The sequence below is a fragment of the Pleurotus ostreatus genome, assembly GCF_014466165.1.
Source record: "Pleurotus ostreatus strain PC9 chromosome Unknown scaffold_2, whole genome shotgun sequence".
Lineage (NCBI taxonomy): Eukaryota > Fungi > Basidiomycota > Agaricomycetes > Agaricales > Pleurotaceae > Pleurotus > Pleurotus ostreatus.
Genome location: NW_023503157.1, coordinates 3,113,662 through 3,129,447, shown reverse-complemented (window position 1 = coordinate 3,129,447; position 15,786 = coordinate 3,113,662). Strand labels below are relative to the sequence as shown.

Below are 15,786 nucleotides of genomic sequence, written 5' to 3'. Positions count from 1 at the left end.
CTGCAACGATCATTGATGCCAATGCCCGAGACGGCGACCTCAGGGGGGCATCCAGTGGCACGTTGGTCTCCGTTCTTCGTACCTCGAATACAATGTCGTTTTCTTCGGATTCACGGGCTCTCAGTGTCCCATACGTTCTCAACCGCCTGGTTCGTACCCTCGCAGATAACGTCAAATACAACGCCCCTCCGAGCCCCAGTTCATCAAATAGACAAGACGACAACGCCTCGCCAGACGCAGACAACATGTCCGGAAATGGCGATCCCAGCAAATCCAGCGCCTGGGCGAATAAGTTCAAGTTGTGGGGTAAAAAGACCGATGGATGTAGGTTCTCTTTCTTATACAAGAGATAGATAGTGTACTAATAACTTCGCTGTTAGATGAACACCCTGCAGAGCTGGCACCTGAGCCAATAACTGATGCCCCGGAGGCAGAAGCTATTGCACTCCGAATCCAAGCTCTAGTCGACTCCTTGCCAACTCCGGGCACAAAGCCTGATAAACGCATTTCGAAACCCCCCAAACCGATACCTCCTACCCGGGATTCCAAAGGGAGATGTATACCGCCCCCAGGTTCGACCCCGATCAAGGATAACAAGTTGATCGCTTTGCTGTCTTCCCCTCCTGTGATGAACGGGGAAGAGGAGGGCAGGAGCTCGGTCTGGTCCGTCCTGGAGACAATTCATCATCGTACCCATCCACCGAAGGGGGACGACGGAGGGGAGGGCGGGGATGAAGACGAGGAGGAAGATGATCGGTCGTTGATGTTGTATGCCCCGCTTGTACCAACCAAGGACTCTAAATTGGAAGTTGCGGCGACTGCGACATTGCTCCCTGAAGGCGCAGCAACAACAGAAGGCGGGGGCCCGCCGCCAGCAGGCTGGTGGCCATGGGGACCATCCAAGAAGCCAGCCCCCGGCAAGAAAGTGCGGGTGAAAGGGAAGAAAGTCTGGGTCCCCTCCACTACTTCACTCTCTGTGCAGACGATGTGGTGGGGTTACAAGTTGTAAGTATATATATATATCCCAGTTGAGTCCTAATACGGTGCACTCATTCAGAATCAAGGTACCTTCCCCCTCCCGTGTTGGACATACTGAACGACAGGCAGCTTGAGGCCACCAAGCGCGCAGCAATGATCACAACGGCACTGAAGTGGATCGTCGACAATATTCCTACGGCTATGATTCCGCTACCCTTGCAACCCGCGTTGCTAGTCATTCAGCGTATAGTCCCGTTCATTGGGTACATCGGTGGATTTATTGCTTGGAGCTGGAGCACCATCAAGTCTTATGATGAAGGTTTGGGTGTTATCCTCACGGCTACCTGGATTTTGCCAGTCGCTCTTATACCCGGGACTTGGAGAGCATCGGATGTACCTTCAGCAGAACCCGACCCCCCAGCTAGCGATCCCCCTGCCTCCGAGCCAACCCCCACGGATCCACCCCCTACCACTACCCCAGCCGCCAACGCGAAGTCCAAGACCAAGGCCAGACGATAATCCTGCTCCTCCCCAATAATGAACGAACCTATCACGATCAGTCACGCCTTTATTTGATGCCATTCCAGGATTGGGACATTGTAGTACTTGTACATATATTCGATTAGCATCGGTGTACTTTTGGCTTTCTAGGGTTTACGCTCCCGACCACCTAACTCGGAGTAAAGGAGGTTGTTTTGTTCTTGCTTGCGTCCGTCGCGTTCATTCTTGAAGTGATTCGAGATGAGGAAGGCCACATCTGCACATACTATCATTTAGTAACCGGAGACCATCCGCTCGATCTTATTCTTACCCAAGGATTGTTCGAAGTTAAGTCGAGGGTCGCAGAATGACTACAAGATCGAAGATCAGCGAACCATGCCCCACTACCTACAGATTACGTGCATACCTGATATCGTAGCCCCAGCTGCTCCTCGCTCAACTCCATACTCCCGCCCAGGCACTCCGTCACACTGAATCCCTCGTCATTCAACTCCCCGGTAAACTCCAGGCTGACGCCTCCCAAACGGGAATTGCATTCGGCGTGGATGCGAAGACACGATGTCAGCTCGCTGATGATGGTGCCGAAGTTGCGGGTTTTGAGGCCGGTACTGGAGGTAAGGGTACTTTGTAGACAGGGAAAGGAAGGATATCAGTATTGCAAGGTAGAAGAGGGAGAGGGGAGAGGGGAAATGCGTACTTCCCGTGCATGGGGTCACATATCCAGATTACGGGATGACCTGAATCTTGGACGGTTTGTATATGACCGGCGAGGTGATCATCAATCTACGAAAGAAGATGCATTATCATCCTAAGGTCACTCGGTCTATAAGAGCCCCACTACCTTCGTTGCGCCGTAGCGAGTAATCAGAGTAACTCTACCACTTTCTTTGTCGGGGTTGACAACTAGTTGATGCAATTGAGCTGGAGTAGGACGTAAGGGATGGGGCAGAGAGCGTACTATCCAGGAGCCGAACCAACTCATCCTTGACCATGGACGGCCCAACCTTGATTCCAATAGGATTCCGGATCCCGCGGAAATACTCCACATGTGCGCCAGTAAGCTGCCTCGTCCTATCGCCTATCCACAGAAAGTGTGCTCCAGCGTTATAGTAACCCTTCTTCTTATCCTTTGTCGCTAGCGAGGGTGGCAAAGGGAACTCCCGAGTCAGAGCTTGCTCGTAATCTAGCATCAACCCCTCGTGGCTGGTGTAGAAATCGACTTCCCCGACGGCTTCTCGTGCGCCGCCTTGTTCGTAGGGAGGCATGGATTCGATGCCGATGGTTCGACTGAAATCGAGAGCGTCTGAGAGACCTTCGACGATGTGTTCGAATTCTTTGCTAATAGGATGTATAGATGCATTTAGTGGGGTATAAACTTGGGGAGCAATATGCTCACCGTAGGGAAGGAGACCGGACATGATTGAAGGACCAATCTCTCGGGTGATGCAGCGAAGCAAAACCAGAAGACAACAGACCTCGAAGGTAATTGAGAGTAGTGGAAGAATGGAAGTAAGCTCTACAGCAGCTATGGTCAGACAGTAACAATGGAAAATGCGTGACGATAATTTACCGAAGCAGACGGTCAGGATCCGGGGTACGGTCATCTGGATCAAGACTTTACGTGGCTTAACCAGAGGATACGATGCTCGTAGCCTAGACGCACATACCCGTTGACATTGTCGCCTCTGCGACTCGTTTAGTCGATGGAGCATGCAAACGGAACGGAAGCCAACGTACCGGAAACTCGTTACAGTTTTGCCGTTGATGGTCTCGGTACTACTACTTCGCGGTTTCGCATATTGTCCAGCAATTCGACCGATACGTACCTAAGCCTCGGAATTGAATAGCTAGCTGAAGACTGTATATTGTCGACTTACGACAGGCAAGCGTGCGCCCCAGACAACAATCAACGAAAACGAGAGAATCAGACCGATCTTCGAGGATATGTTTTCCTTCATGGGTCATATTAGAGTTTAGCTTCACCAAGGCGCAGATGACATACATGAGTGCAGGCATCGAAACTCTCGGCGCAATCCCCAGCGTGAAGAAGGAAGGCTTCGTTGTTCTGTACGCGACCCAACTGGTATCGCAAGCGTTCGATCTTATGGTGAAAGTCAGTGCTGACCCCACCGAGCGGAGTGGATTGCCACAATACCTCAGAAGGTGTGACCAGAGGCGGCAGGGTGTTGATCTTACTCAGGACCCTAATGCAGGTGTCACTTCGCGTAGTACTAACGATCCACGTCAAACGTACCTCTGGAGCTTCTGTTCATCTGGGTACTCGACGCCCTAATGCCAGCACCATCAATCTCAGTGTGGCGTCAGGCCATGCATGATCAATAAACCATACCTGCGCAACTGGCTTAGATGTCCAAGAAGAAGGTGACCAGGTTGAATCAGCCATCCTAGAGAGAACCGACAGCAAAATTTTGCGCTATGGGGGTTTCCGGAGAGATGGGATTTCAATGTGGCGGAGAACACGAAAGTTTTGAGTGTCCATGTCAGTGACTCGGCGCGACCATCATAAGATTATCGATTTACCTCGAAAAGCCCGACAAATAAGCGCCATCCATGATCCCAACGCCAAACCTCTCCCATCTCACCGCGAAGGACTTCGAACGTGTGTACGAGCCAGCTGGTAATCATATTCCATCCACAAACGTTCTATAAACTATGATTGACGCGAGAATTTGTAGAGGATACATTTCTACTGCTCGATGCATTGGAGAACGATGCAGAGGACCTCAAGAGTTCACGGCCCTTGATATGCTTGGAAATCGGGTAGGAATAAGGAGTTTGCATCCACTGCAACGGTGTCGCGAATCATCGTTTCTCAACGCAGTTCGGGATCAGGTTGTGTCTCGGCTTTTATTGGGACCATACTGGGACCGTCGTCGGCACGTACGTTTCTCCCCGGTGTCGCACACATGGTACAGATATTGATCTTTGATCTAGTGTATCTCTGTACCGATATTAACACACATGCGTGCCAGTGCACTGTTGCAACAGGACGACAAAATAAAGTAGGTCGCGCCATAGGGGCTTTTGACTTAGCCACTGAGGCTTTTCCGTGCAGGTTTGTCTGGAGTCCGTTGGCACATACTTGGATCGTTCGCTGCACACACGTTTGAAGCATCGCGTCGACCTCCTAATCTTCAATCCGCCATATGTACCCACTGATTCTGTGGAAGCAGAATCTGCACAATCCTCACCAGCGATCGCAAGCGCTTGGGCAGGAGGGATCAATGGCATGGAGCTCACGAACACCTTCCTGAAGCTTGCACCTGTAGGTTCATTGGAGGAGATATCCAAGGGTCGTGTTGAACAATGTATACTAGGAACTACTCGCTCCACAAGGACGATTTTATCTGGTCGCGGTCAAAGAGAACAACATTCCAAGAATACTGGCTGCCATGCTGAATGAGCACGACCTAGCAGGCAAGGTTGTTCTCCAACGGCGAGCAGGCCGCGAGCACTTACACATTTTACGATTTGAGAAACAAGGCTCGCAAGTGCAAACATGATCATTGTCGGAAAGCACGGTACTAGTTGTACAGTAATTGCGAACAAGTCCATTATCCCGCTAATAATGAAAGGGATTAATGATGAGTAACATAAGGGATGAGAAGGAAGGTGCGAGACGTTGGTGATATATTGGGTAAATGAAAGAGGAGCGGGCTAATCATCGCTATCAGCGCCAGGCCTTCTACCTCGAAGGCTAAACCTCGACGGAGAAGCAATAGACATTGTCCGTGACATGAGGTTATCACCAGAATGTACAGAAGCACTACTGCTGAGAGGGTTGGTATTTGGGTCGAATTCCAGGCGCAAGCGGAGTAGACCTTGGCCCTCGCGTAGCTCTAATAGTACATCGGCAGCAGACAAGGCATTGGGCTGGATATGTCGCCAGATCTGTTGGAAGGAGAATTTCAGGACGATGAAAATACATATCAATGATAGCACTTACGTCGACCTCGCCATCACCTAGCAGTTTGTCCTTGCCAATCGTTTTGTGATCATGAATCCAAGCGAATAACTTGGGGGTAAATTGTCCCGCCGTGAAAATAAAGGATTCATTCCTGGAAGAGACATCAACGAAGGAACCAGAACTCTGAAGGCATCAACGTACCATTCAGGCGTGGCCGTTTTTCCAGTATGCTTTGTTTTCACTTCCTTGTCCCCGATACGAATGATCGCGTACGGCTTGTAATCGTTCGATGGCAAATCCTTCGCGTCGAGGACGGTCACCCTCAACGTGCCAGGTTCGCCACCGCCGCCGTTGTCAATCGAAGCCCCGGAATCCGATGTCGGGAATGCCGTGAAGTTGCCATTCCCATTCTCTCCGTTGCCGGTTGGGATTGGTTGAGATGCTTGCCCCGAAGGTGCGTCATTCTCTGGCTCCGAGTCATCATCCTTGTTTCGTTTGAAGACACCGGTAACACCGTGGAACACGCCTTTGCCGGCACCAAGAGGTATTGAACCAATCTGTGTCATCGCGCGCCCAGCGGTAGAGAATGTGGATGTGTTCTTCCGAGACTTGGCGATAATTTCTGGTTGGAACATTAGCCGTATGCGGATCTGCCCCTTCTCGCCATGCTTGTTGGACGTCAAGTTGAGCGTTCGTTCGATGGCGGTGAAAGGTTCTATATCCGCAAGGTCGATCTTGGCAATACCCAAGGATTTCGCCTGCTCGATTTGGTTCCAGTCGAATATTTCCACTGTGAAGTCGGCGGCCACTCGTGAAGGCTGGCAAAATGGTTTAGCAACACAGAGTTGGAGAAAGAGGTAAAGTCTAACTTACCACTCCAACGACAAAGTTCTCATTCCATTCCGGAGCAAGCGTCTTCTTTTTCGTCTGAGACTTGTGAACTCGCTGGCCATTGAGAGTGAACACAGCATAGGGGTCGGATTTGCCTGTAAAGCACTATGTGAGTAGGAGACGATGAATACGAGACACTGTACTGACCTCCACGATCGGCAGCCACGATGTCGTGCCCACTCAGGAGCTCGACGCGAAGGTTACCTTGGTCTAAGCAAAATCAGTACCATCACCAACCCATAAGAACTCGAACACGCACTGTTTATGCTCTCGCGAGGATCTAGTTTGACGGGAACAGGCACGTAGCGAGCTTCGACCTCAACCGTGGAGGTATTGCGGCCATTCTCATCCGCGAGAGTGAACTTCGTAGGGCCAACCTATTCCATCATTCGTGTTAGAAATTCTAGTCTTGAATCACGGTTCTGCTGTGCGCTTACAAGTGTTGAATCCAAGAAGTCTTTTGCCTTGCCCTTCCATTCAGCCACAATATCGTCCTTTTCTCCTTCGTCAGCTTCATTCAAGCGGAACAACACCTGCCCGAAGTCGAGCTCCTTTACAAAGCCTTCCCCAACATACTCCCAGGCAGTGTGCGTGCTCCTCGCTCTGACGGTGCTGAAGGCAGGCCAATAGCCATCGTCGAGAAGAACCTCCAAACGACCCTTCTTCGCCAGCTGCCCAGATATCACGTTGAAGATGATGATGCCAGACTCTGCAAGGCGGTCAACGACAAGAAGCAAAGACATGTAAAGTGCACCCACGCTCTTTCAGGAGATCTTCCTTCGACAGCTCAACAACGTCGGTCGATGGGTCTTGGACTTCGGGTGTTGTTACAGCTGTGTCTGTATTGGCGGTACCTCCAGTGCCAGTGGTCCCGGTTGTACCAACGGAGTCGACCGACTTCTTCTGCTTGTGGCGAGAGAGCGTCTCCTTTTTGATCGTAATACCCTCAGGCACTGCCTGCATCTCCTCGTCAGATGAGGACACAGACGACCCATCGTCAATAGAGCCTCCATCCTCGTCATCATCAGTAGCCTGAGTGACACGAGACCGTTCGTCGGTCTTCGTATCGAACTTGACACCCTTCAGCGCCAAAGCAGGGACGAACTGTGCAACGTAGTGGAGATGGCCCTTGAAGATGTTCTTGTCCAAATGAAGAGGATCCTGCCTTTCGACGACGCCAACGGACTCGTAGGGGTAGCGGGGATCTTCTGATGCTTTGGCAAGGTCAGCTACCTTCAACTCGCACCAACCGAGTGAACGATCCCGAGTTACGTGTTGGTAGTCCATGCACTCCAGGAGCAAGTTCTGCGCGTTGAAGTAAATATGTCGCTCTGAATGAATCGGCCACGGTATTGACTTACTTCTCTGAGTGAGTGTACTAATAAAAACATAAGCAATGTGCTGCGCGCAAGTTTCTGGGATCACTCACCTGGTATGTACACGAACTGCTCCCAGACGGGATTCAAGTCTGTGAGGTCATTGTGGGTCAACCTACTCGCCACCAAACATACGGCACCTACTATTGTTGATGACCTCAGTGCGGCCCTTGACGACGCCTTTCACCAAAACGCGTGTGTACGGGTCGCTCTGATCATAAAGTTAATCCGCGAAATTCTAAAATAGCAAATACAACGAACCTTGCCACCCAAAGCTGCCTCAACATTCTTCACATCCGTCGCCTTGTGCAGGAACAGCCTCACAACACCAATCGGCGGCGTGTATTGATCCGCACCATGCAGACTTCCAGCCATATTCAACGGCTTCCACTCCGCACTCATCCTCAGCTTCCCAGACTTGCACCCACTAAGCGGGAACCAATCCCTCCCCGCCTCGCCCTTCATGTCCAACAAATCTTGCAGCCTGATAGACAAGTACCCGACAATAGGATCCTTCAAGAAGTCCCTGTCATCGATGACCTTCACTGTGATCGTAGCGTTGGACTTGTCGGAGCAGAGGTACTCGTGCGCCGACTCCCAAATCGGGTTGACGGTATGTTTGAAGCGAGCAGTGGTGTGCACAGCTGTGGCGTTGCCTCCCACGTACACCTTGGCCAGAGGGTTCAAATCGCCCGATAGCGACTTCGTGGCGTCGAGTTCTTTCGCTTGATGCAGGACCAACCGAACAATGCCAACAGCTACCATGGCCAAACGAAGTTAGTAAATCTCCTGGTTCCGATTACTGGCCAACTCACTCGATTCCGCAGTCTCCTCGTCTTGCTTCAACGCGGGGAAGAAGGATACATCAAACCGGAGGTCTCCCCTGTCCTTCCCATCCTTCAGAATGGGAGCAACGATACCCTCCTGAGTGGCATCCTCGATCAACTTCGACAAATCAAAGTTCGCGACACCCAAGAGTGTATCACGTCTATGATCGTTATAGTCGTAGACATTGAAGCACAGAGTCTCGCCGAGCGACCGAATCAGCAGGAACTTGGTCTCGTTCCAGCTCGGGTTGTACCTGAGACCCATTGATAATTAGCACTTGTGGGTCCAGACGAGCATACGAATTTCTACGCACGTGTTGTGCTTGTACTTGGTATGGGCGAGCTCCTCGCGGGCGTTAATGCTAAGAGAAACGTAAGGATCCGGCGTTCCTCCACCGATCTTGCTTCCCTTGAGACCGCGTGCGGAGTTAACAGTGACCTGGAGGACACCGATAGAAGTATCCAGAGGGGTACCCGACAGCAACTGCTCGAGATTCAAGGTAAAGACATTCGGGTCGTACATCATAGGTCCCAGCGTCGCATGGGTCATTTCGCGGATAAACGATGACAACCCCGGAATCTAAGAATAAACCATGTGTAAGTGCTGTGCTCCCCCGCGTGAAGGAAACACGTACATTGGCGATATCGAAACCGAAAGTCTCGCCGCCAATAGGTTTAAGCACATAGTCGATTACTGGCTTTTCCAAAAAGCAGAAGTCCACGATTTGGACATGCGGGAAATTGGACATCAACTTCAACCTGATGCGCATCAAACCAGAGAAAGCTATATCCTCCAACAGAATAGGCATGGCAGCGGTCGCAATACCTTTTCCAACGCGCACGGAAAGGACAATTTTGGGGTTCACTTTTGCTTCCGCTTGGCGTTTTGTCATATCGGACGTGTCGTTGGGTGTGAACGAGATGCCCCAGTCCATCATGATGATATCATCTGGGGTCTTTGGGAATGTGCGCACTTTGTCTATTCTGGGGGCCTTGGTTCCCAGCGTAAAGGTTGACAGGCGCAGAGAGTCGAGGAATGGCGGGGTGTTCGAACTGAGGACCTGGTCAACGGATGAGACAACCGTAGCAGATAAGACAGGTTCGTAAATAAGCCAGAAACGGTCGAGGAAGTTGTTTATCCAGTCCGCGGATTCATGTTCGGATGCAAGTCGCGTCTTAACGAGTTCGCGCTGGATGTCGTCGCGTGCACGTCGCCGAACACGTTCCAGAGAGGTGCTGTAGTAGGTGTTGCATATAGCCAACGTGATAAGCAACCATCCCCAGCCAAAGTTAAAACGTGTCATGAAATGTGATGCGAAGACAGCCTTGAGAAAAACCATGAGTACGAGTTGGATAAATGACAGAAAAAGATATCCTTACAAAGAAGATGATGGCAGCGTTGTGGTACCAGTCGCCATAATACTGCTCTGAAAGGAACATAGCCAGAACACCTTTATCTTTCTCTTCGCCCTCTTCCAAAGGTAGGTTATCTATCCCCGAGGTTGCCCTCCAACCAACCTTATACCAGTCCGGAATTTCCGGTGCACGTCCTTCTGGCAGAGCCCCAGGTACTTTGCTGCTCTCGTCCTTTGCTACATCTGCTACGGTTGCTGGCGAAACGTCCTTGGCTGTGATTTTTGGTGTCTCCGTGTCGTGATCTTCGATTGTAATCGTTGGTATGACATTGGATTCTCCGGAATCAATGTGAACCTCTGAGAATTAGAGTTTATTAGAAGGTGGCCGCAGAGGCATGGCAGCACGAAGGCAGGCGAGACCGACTCCCGAACATACCTTGTTCGCCTGCCCCTGGTTGGTCGTTGGCACTCTTGAGCTTGTCGCGAGACTTGCCTGCGGAGGCGGCCTTCTCAGCCGGGGTCGCATCTGGGTCAAACTGGTGAACCGCAACGCGTCCGTTGTTCGAATCACGTTCGAGAAGGCCGTTCACCGCAGCCTGTTGGTTGGCATTGCCGTTCGCTGGCACTGCGCCGTTCGACGACATCGAGGAGGACGGGGTGCACGATGAGCTGGCTGCTATGCTACAAATGAGTTAGAATGGTTGGAGTCGGGAGTCGGGGAGGGAAGGGAAGGAGTGGAGGTCGAGGTCAGAGAAGGAGAAGGAACGGCAGGTGAATGGCGAGGCGAGTAATGGCTTGGTCCTGATGTCACTCTGTCCCCCTATTTGCAATACGGCCCTGTCACACGCCTCCAAGAAGGAAAGTTGTCCCTTACGAGGCAACTTCTAGACGCCTGCAAGTGTCCGGCAGGTGCCACAAAACGTCAGTGGAGACTCTGGAGAGTTCCGTGCACAGAGTACAACTGGAGGCGATGGCGTTGGCGATGCAGACCGCAGCGTCGACAACGATAGTGCCCAATTTACTCGAGTCTCTGATCTATACTTGGAGTTTAACTTTGCAATGGGAAGTACTTCTAGTTCGCGAATCTTGTGGTTCGAGACTTCGAGTACAATAAGGGATGAGGCAAGACGCGTCTTCGTCGACTCTACCACAATGGTGGGATTGTGGATGGCAATAGCACAGCGCGGCGAACTTGCGCAGTATCGTGATATTTCTCACAAAAAGTTCAATACATTCGTGCCGATGTGCAGGTGGCTGCGCACTGCTGTGCTTATCGACGTTTGTGTAAAAAATGGAACGACGAATTCTACGGGCGCGATCTCTGCGGAGACCTCGCTACTTCTTAAGCTTGAAGCTTGATCAATCCGTTGATTGGATTGAGTCAAAGTATTGATGGTATCTTCATCGAGGGCTTCGACTGTATGATCATGATTAACGCGCAAACTGTGCATTCTATATTCTGCGACATAGTGTTCGCGCCGAACTTCGGATCAGGTCTACCCAGGATGTGGGCGGCAGTACGTATACGCCGGAGCGCGGAGGTGAGATGAGAGTCTTGCGTTATGATAATAATGTTTTACTATGCCTAGCAAATAATGTGAGTATTTAAAGTTCAGCCCAACCACCGTCCACATCCTCGCCACCGGTGAAGAATGCTAACACGAAGACAATCGCACTCGCACCCAACCTCATCCCGAAGCCACGATACAACTGACCGATACCAGTGTGCCTCAGCCACCCACCCTCATCCTCTTGGTTGGCGTTGATTTCACCATCCTTGTCGGTGGCCGAGGGACCTGACTCCGCTCGAGCCTTCCCTTTCCCTTCTCTGCGCCTGCTCGTGCGCCGAACAGGCAAATCCGACCGCTCCTCAGTCAGAATATGCCAAAACGTGTCGACGACCCCGTTGTACGGCACGGGCCTCAGCTCCACACATCCTTTGATAGGGTTTGCGTTTCCCCTTGACTGTACTTGCAGTCTGCGTCTTACCGTTTCGAAAGGGAGGGTGATAAGGAGGCCCGCGCAGCCTGCGGCCATTTCGAGGGCGTTGAAGGCTATCGGGTTGGATGAGGGGGAGATAAGGCGTGAGGTGGTCGAAGAGAGAATGAGTTGAGGCAAGATGGTAGAGACGAGCGGACGCAGGGTGTTGTCGAGGAGGGCGGGGATGAGGAGGTGCGGGTGGAGGTAGATACCTGACAAACCACCTTCGTCGCGTAGAATTTGCGAAAGTGCATCAAGGGGACCAGAGTATGACCTGTATCGTGGCAGGAACGACTGCACGATCAGACGCGTGCGTATCAAGTCGAGAGGGGAAAGGATGAATCCGGTGATGACATGCGAGGCAAGCGGGAGGAGGAGAGGTGGTTGATCGAAGGAGGAAGACCTCAGTGAAGAATGAAACACTGAGAGCAGGACATTGTGGATAACGGGCTGCATCGTTGTCGAGATAACATCCGAGATACACGATGTCAACAGTCCTGTATTTATTCAATGGTCATCAATTAAGTTAGAAAGAAAAATGAGTGCATTCGAGGGACTTACCCTTCCAGAGAGCGAACCACCCTTCTGCTCTGAATCTCCCGAGACATTTGATCATTTCCCAGACGCCATTGGCGCTGCCAACGGGTATGATGTATTCTGGCCGCGTCGCTTCCTCGAGGATCGAATGCCGGATGATGTACCCCTGTTCGTCTGCTGGACGCGGAGGTGCACGACGGGACGACGGATGGGACGGGTCCGCAAAATATGCCTCATCGTCGTGCGAAGAGTCGCTGAACTTTGAGGAATGAGCATGCCTGGCCTCAGGTACATGGAAAAGAAGGGAGTCTCACATTGTCATCGTCCTCCACCGCTGGGTCTACTTCTTCCTCAGGCTCGTCTACGTTCCGCGGAACCCACTGAACCTGCAGCAACATCTTCCCAACCTCCCATGGCATGGCCATCGCCGAGCTCGCATACTGCAGCAGCGCAGACGCTACGAGTGATCGGAACACCAGCGTAGCGTCGATGGCGACAAAGTCATCCGAAGACGGCGAGAGCGAAGGTGAAAGATCGAAAATGGAGTTATGTGACGGCCGAGTGGACCATTGGTACGCGGAACCTGATACTGCTGGTACGTCTAGTGTGGTGGCATTGAGATTTGACTCTGGAGAGCCTGGTGCGGGGACAAACGTCCAGCCAGAGTTGGAGGTTGGGTCGTTGTAGGAGCCCCGCAACGACGCCATGCGTTAGGGTTGGTCAAATCTTTCCAATATTGAGCACTGTAGCTTGCAGTGGAACGTGAGCCGTATGCTGAGGATTGTTTGAAGGGCGCTAAAGGGCGCTAAATCTCGGCTAAACGATTGTTATGCATGCACTTCGAAAGTATGCCGAAATATGTTACTCGGTTCCTTCATCCTCATCACCTTCGAACTGCTCGTGAAGAGCCCAGGGCGTTGTAAGCAACAGCGATCATGCACATTGATATTCATAATCGTAACAACATCCCGATCTCAACCCCAAGGCAGAGAAAAAGATCCTAAAGAAAGTGACATATCCTCGCGTAGCAAAATAACAGTGGTTGTATGAAGGACAAGGAATAAACAGCGATAGAAAGGTGATAAGTAAAAGTTGCGGAGCTTTGGAGGAAGGTATGCACATTATGCGCAAATGCTACATCTCGAGAAGTTCTAGTTCTGTTCTGTTTGCTCATCGTCCGGGTCGATAATCCAGTTCGTATAATAGCCGAACGGTCTAGGAGTTTGGGATGCGAATGGACGCTCCCCGTGGCCTGGGTGGCATCTACATAAATACCCACCACAGTGTGAACAGGAGAGCTGCCAAGATCCCCAGCGCCCTCGCAGCAATGACGACCACCAGGGCTTTGCGTATCGCCGCGTAGTACGTACTCAAGGCGGACCCGGACCAGTTGATCCTGTGCATCACTCAGCATCAAATAGATTCACGAACATGGAGAAACCCATACCTGCGATCGTTTGTCCCACCCGACCTCACGCTCTCTTCCCATCCTCTTACGACTTCTCTGTACCTCCTTCCAAAGACCCAGATCCAAAAGTTGACATCCGGGTACGAGAACCTAGGGAACACGCTGGCCAAGCTGGGAGCAACCATCTCTACGCGTATGCCATCAACCCCAGTCTCATACGAATAAGGATGTGGGAGGGGAATGGTCTGTGAAAAGAAGGCAGCCTTCTTCCCAACCGTTATGCGACCGTTGGACAGGGAGTTGTCGTTGTAGGAAGGAGAAACAGAAGGTGTCGGGTAGGGGAGGATCATGTAGGACATGAGATCGAGAACCATGCCGAGGGACAATCCCCAGAGTTTAAGCTGGGGTCGTGGGTTGCGATGTCTCATCATCCCCTTCTCCACCACATCTTGCGACGGGGATTTACCATTTCCATTTTCATGCATGTTTCCATTGCTGGAAGGAGTCGAAGAGATGGATTCGCCGGGTTCAATGATGACCGAGGGGAATTCCATGCTTCCCACCAAGCATCTCATCAAGATCCTCAGCATGCTAGAATGCTTGCTCGCCAGCCTCGAAGCTGCATCTACAGTCACAGTGCTCCATCTCGGTGGGTCCTCTTTGGATACTAATGACTCTAGTGGTGTCCAATGCAAAGTGGTGTTTGGTGCAGGGTCGGGTGGCGGAGGGGATAACGATGACGCGGGATGAGATGGCGGGAGGGAAGGTGACAGTTGCAAGAAGACATGGGGAGAAAGGATCATGAGGAGTCGTTTCCCAAGCGACGTCGTGATTTCGCGGTCGTCGAGCTGTCCTACACAAGCGTAGTGTTTCTCCGCGAGGTCAATGCCTATCTCTTCCCAGGTTTGCCGCATAGCTGGAGACCAAGGTGGAGGGGTTCAGCACTGAGCAGAGGATTGACGCATATATGAACGCACCTGTGTAGAGTCCACCTTCGTCCCCTTCCTCTGTCCGCCCTCCGGGAAACGCTACATGTTTCTCAACACTAGTCTTGACCTTCCTGGAGCTCCTAACTCTCTCGTTTGTTGACTCATTCACAGCCGTGTTCTCCCTCTCTAGAAACAGGATTTCGGGAGAGGCTTTGGGGTCATTGACCCATTCAAGATCAAAAAACTCGGAGAGTGTCGTTGGTGCAGTCGACGAGCCCGGCTGCGGAGCAGGGAAAGAAGCATCGGGCGAAGGGACCACACGGATTATGATAGCAACTGCTGCGCGTCGGGGCTCTATATGCGCGAGATATAATCAGTTTCCATACATATTTCAGCGTAAATGATGCATACGAGTTGGTGGAGATGCAATTATTCGTGGAGGCGTCGAACGGATTCGGTGCAAAGCCCGCGATACCAGCGGAATGATAGACGTGGGTTTCTCTGTCACAGCGAAGGATCAATACTCGGTCCAGCTAGATCTCTGGCATCAAACTCACCTTGGGGCGACGAGGAGGACATGAGGGTTCGTAATGGGGAGGAGAGACCCTGGCTGTTTTCTCCCCAACAAGTTGTGTCGGGCTATTTTCAGCCATGGGACGTCGCGTGCCGACTGTCTCCACTTAGGCGCCTAATCCAGCCAATCGGATGTCCCGCCACAAGGCTAATTTACGGATGCCGGGGGTTCGAGGGCAGGATGATTCGGACATGATGGGTTTCTGTCATCATGGATACCAGTCTGGCCCATGTGCCTGGGCAAAACGGTGTACAAAGCGCAGAATAACCTGCAGTAATTTGCAGGGCAAAGTAACAGAGACTGAGGCCGGGATGCGGGGTCCTGGGGTATTGCAAATCGGAAACTAAGCGGAGACGGCACAAGTCAGGGTATTTGAAGTTGGATTTCAGGTAGCCCGCACTTTGAGGCCTATCGTCGCGCTTACATCGCACTAGGGCCAATAGGGCAGGCACTGGCGCTTTGATTTTGGAATTGCTTGGGAATTGTGGACGGAATTGAAGCG

General features: G+C 51.7%; 6 protein-coding genes across 6 annotated transcripts; 2 read left to right on the top strand and 4 right to left on the bottom strand.

Annotated features, from left to right (window-relative positions):
• Positions 1-92: 92 nt before the first annotated feature.
• PC9H_003995 (uncharacterized protein) lies at positions 93-1,497 on the top strand (the record flags this gene model as incomplete). Its single annotated transcript, XM_036773585.1, has 3 exons — positions 93-324; positions 381-1,005; positions 1,065-1,497. 3 exons carry the CDS (start codon positions 93-95, stop codon positions 1,495-1,497), a joined length of 1,290 nt encoding a protein of 429 aa, XP_036635058.1.
• A 128-nt stretch (positions 1,498-1,625) lies between these two features.
• PC9H_003994 (uncharacterized protein) lies at positions 1,626-3,883 on the bottom strand (the record flags this gene model as incomplete). Its single annotated transcript, XM_036773584.1, has 15 exons — positions 1,626-1,735; positions 1,790-1,829; positions 1,886-2,102; positions 2,177-2,262; positions 2,321-2,382; positions 2,438-2,817; positions 2,876-2,995; positions 3,050-3,094; positions 3,147-3,164; positions 3,217-3,305; positions 3,357-3,431; positions 3,482-3,580; positions 3,635-3,683; positions 3,734-3,768; positions 3,830-3,883. 15 exons carry the CDS (start codon positions 3,881-3,883, stop codon positions 1,626-1,628), a joined length of 1,479 nt encoding a protein of 492 aa, XP_036635057.1.
• A 167-nt stretch (positions 3,884-4,050) lies between these two features.
• MTQ2 (S-adenosylmethionine-dependent methyltransferase) lies at positions 4,051-5,003 on the top strand (the record flags this gene model as incomplete). The annotated part of the gene is made up of 6 exons (XM_036773583.1): positions 4,051-4,117; positions 4,176-4,260; positions 4,322-4,380; positions 4,435-4,502; positions 4,556-4,765; positions 4,818-5,003. The coding sequence occupies 6 exons, from the start codon at positions 4,051-4,053 to the stop codon at positions 5,001-5,003; spliced, it is 675 nt and encodes a 224-aa protein (XP_036635056.1).
• Positions 5,004-5,157: 154 nt separating this feature from the next.
• PC9H_003992 (uncharacterized protein) lies at positions 5,158-10,500 on the bottom strand (the record flags this gene model as incomplete). Its single annotated transcript, XM_036773582.1, has 17 exons — positions 5,158-5,391; positions 5,447-5,558; positions 5,609-6,225; positions 6,281-6,393; positions 6,446-6,508; positions 6,558-6,675; positions 6,736-7,007; positions 7,057-7,603; positions 7,660-7,676; positions 7,728-7,766; positions 7,819-7,885; positions 7,936-8,432; positions 8,490-8,755; positions 8,816-9,081; positions 9,137-9,826; positions 9,882-10,213; positions 10,293-10,500. The coding sequence occupies 17 exons, from the start codon at positions 10,498-10,500 to the stop codon at positions 5,158-5,160; spliced, it is 4,458 nt and encodes a 1,485-aa protein (XP_036635055.1).
• Positions 10,501-11,461: 961 nt separating this feature from the next.
• PC9H_003991 (uncharacterized protein) lies at positions 11,462-13,080 on the bottom strand (the record flags this gene model as incomplete). The annotated part of the gene is made up of 3 exons (XM_036773581.1): positions 11,462-12,333; positions 12,398-12,632; positions 12,688-13,080. The coding sequence occupies 3 exons, from the start codon at positions 13,078-13,080 to the stop codon at positions 11,462-11,464; spliced, it is 1,500 nt and encodes a 499-aa protein (XP_036635054.1).
• A 556-nt stretch (positions 13,081-13,636) lies between these two features.
• PC9H_003990 (uncharacterized protein) lies at positions 13,637-15,289 on the bottom strand (the record flags this gene model as incomplete). Its single annotated transcript, XM_036773580.1, has 5 exons — positions 13,637-13,769; positions 13,821-14,697; positions 14,759-15,064; positions 15,122-15,211; positions 15,268-15,289. 5 exons carry the CDS (start codon positions 15,287-15,289, stop codon positions 13,637-13,639), a joined length of 1,428 nt encoding a protein of 475 aa, XP_036635053.1.
• Positions 15,290-15,786: the final 497 nt, after the last annotated feature.